General features: G+C 61.0%; 1 protein-coding gene across 1 annotated transcript; it reads left to right on the forward strand.

Moving 5' to 3' along the window:
- The first annotated feature begins 6 nt into the window (after positions 1–6).
- On the forward strand, positions 7–1,136 carry LOC101766140 (E3 ubiquitin-protein ligase RHA1B-like). Its single transcript, XM_004972744.1, has one exon. It carries the CDS (start codon positions 38–40, stop codon positions 578–580), a length of 543 nt encoding a protein of 180 aa, XP_004972801.1. The 5' UTR covers positions 7–37; the 3' UTR covers positions 581–1,136.
- Positions 1,137–2,309: the final 1,173 nt, after the last annotated feature.

The raw sequence follows: 2,309 nt of genomic DNA on the forward strand, positions 1-2,309 counted from the left end.
AGAAAAGGAAGGAAGGAAGCAGGCAGGCCGGTCGGCCATGGGGTTCCCGTCGGTGTGCTACTGCGTGATCCTCCCTCAGCCGCTCATCCTGGTGCTGCAGCTGCTGGACCTGCTCCGGCACGCCGTCCTGCTCTGCCTCTCCTCGCTCGGGCTCGCGGCGCCGCCGGCCGCCGACGACCACCCGGCCTACGCGGCCCCGCCGCCGGCGGACCTCTGGGCGCTGCCGCCGCCGCCGTCGTCCCTGCAGTCGGCGGCGGCCGCGGCGCCGCCCCCGCCCACGCCGGCCGCCATCAAGGCCCGCCTCCCCGCCGTCCGCTACGCCGACCTCCTCCGGGCCCGCCGCGCCCCGGCCCCGGCCGCGTCGTGCGCCGTGTGCCTGGGCGCGCTCGAGGCGCGCCACCGCGTCCGCGAGCTCGGCAACTGCGCCCACGCCTTCCACAAGGCCTGCATCGACAAGTGGGTCGACAAGGGCCAGGCCACCTGCCCGCTCTGCCGCGCCCTCCTCCTCCCCGGCGCGCCCGACGCCGGCGCCGGCGAGCTCGCCGACGCCTTCTCCTCCTCGTCGTCCTTCTCCTTCTGAGAGCGCACGTCCGTCCAACCAAGAACCGAAGCCCACCCAGCCCGGTTGAGAGCCAGGTCAGTAACTTAACGAGCTCGGTGTCCATAGCTACCTACCTACCTACCTACCTACCTAGCTGATGCCCCCTGTCGTACGTCCATCCATGGATCCAAGCATAGCTAGCTTTCTTGGGAGAAATGAAATGGGGGAAGAGGAGGAGGAGGAGAGAGAAAGAAGAGAGAGAGGTGTCAGTGAGTGTGCGGTGGTGGAGTATTATTGGTAGGTGAGGCACTAATTATGAGGAGGACAGGGATGGCTACCTGCATTGGATCTGGTGAATGCATAGATCCATCCATCCATCCATCCACTCCACTTCACCCTTCTCTTCTGCTGCTCCAATTCACTCTCTCTTTTTTTGTTAATTTTTTTTCTTTTTTTTTTCTTTTTGAGGGCTTCCCTTGTTATTGTTAACTTAATTTGTGAGGGGAACCCAGAGAGATGTACATTGTACATAGCTGCATCCACTTGACAATATTGGAAGAAATAATCTGTCTCTCACATGATCACTCTCTTGTCATTTGTGAACATGTTTTATGTTCATGTGTGTCTAGCTACGTGCCTAAGCTGTGTGATGTCAATAGCAATATAATTTGGCTGCTTGCATATGTACAAGTATAATGCATGGGTGGATGGAATCTCCAATTGGGGTTCCCAAGAGATGTGTTCCTCTCATGTTTGGCGATTAGGGGGCTATCATCAGGTACTGTCTGAAGCACTGTGTAGGGGGACAATCAGGATGAGCCACCCTTGCTTAACGCAACGTGCAAGCGCCTAGGTAGTCACCACACTAGCTCCCTGGATACGTAGGCATGATGTTACTATAGTACACCTATACATCAGCAAAGCTGGTAATAAGCTGCCTTGTAACTAATAAACAAGGAACTAAGGCCCTGTTTGGGAAGGGCGTGTTAAAATTTAACAGGGTGTTAAACTTTAACACCCTCAAATAAAGGTGTTAAACTTTAGTATCTTGAGGTGTTTGGATGATCTGTTAAAATTTAACACCTTAGGTTGTAATTGACAACTTTACCCCTCATTACTCCTCTCAATGGCAGCCAAATACCCCTTCTTCCTTCTTCTCCTTCCTCCTCCTTCCTTCTTCCTCCTTTCCTGCGCCTGCCGCCTCCGGCCCCACCCCTGCTCGGTCCACGCCGTGCCCGGCGCCAACGTCGGCGTCGGCGCTGCCGGCCGCCCCGTCGGCCCCTCCCCTGCGCATGCCGCCTCCGGCCCCGCCCCGCCGCCGGCGTCCCCTACCGCGGCGCTAGCGGCCGCGCCCGCCCGAGCCCCCAACGCCACCACCGCGCCCGCCCGAGCCCCCACCGCCACCACCTGCGCCGCCCGCCGGTCCCCACACCACCGGATCGGCCTCACCCGCGCCCGCACCCGCCGGCCGCGCCAGCCGCCGCCCACGCGAGGCCGCCCGCGCTGGCCGCCGCCTGCCGCCCGCGCGAGCCCGCCGCGTGCTGCCCAGCGTGGCATCCCGACGCAGGAGCGGCGCGGACCGGCGGTGGCGCACGATGGGCGGACCAACGGCGGCGCGACGGGCGAGACTGGCAGCGGTGAGCGACGTGCGGATCGGGGAAGGAAGATGGGGCAGTGGAGGATAGAGAAGAGGAGAGAGAGGGGGGCACCACGGAATAAGTGGGAGGGGGACCACTTTTTAACACCTCTAGCACATTTTAACACCCCC

Source organism: Setaria italica, chromosome VI (assembly GCF_000263155.2).
Source record: "Setaria italica strain Yugu1 chromosome VI, Setaria_italica_v2.0, whole genome shotgun sequence".
NCBI lineage: Eukaryota > Viridiplantae > Streptophyta > Magnoliopsida > Poales > Poaceae > Setaria > Setaria italica.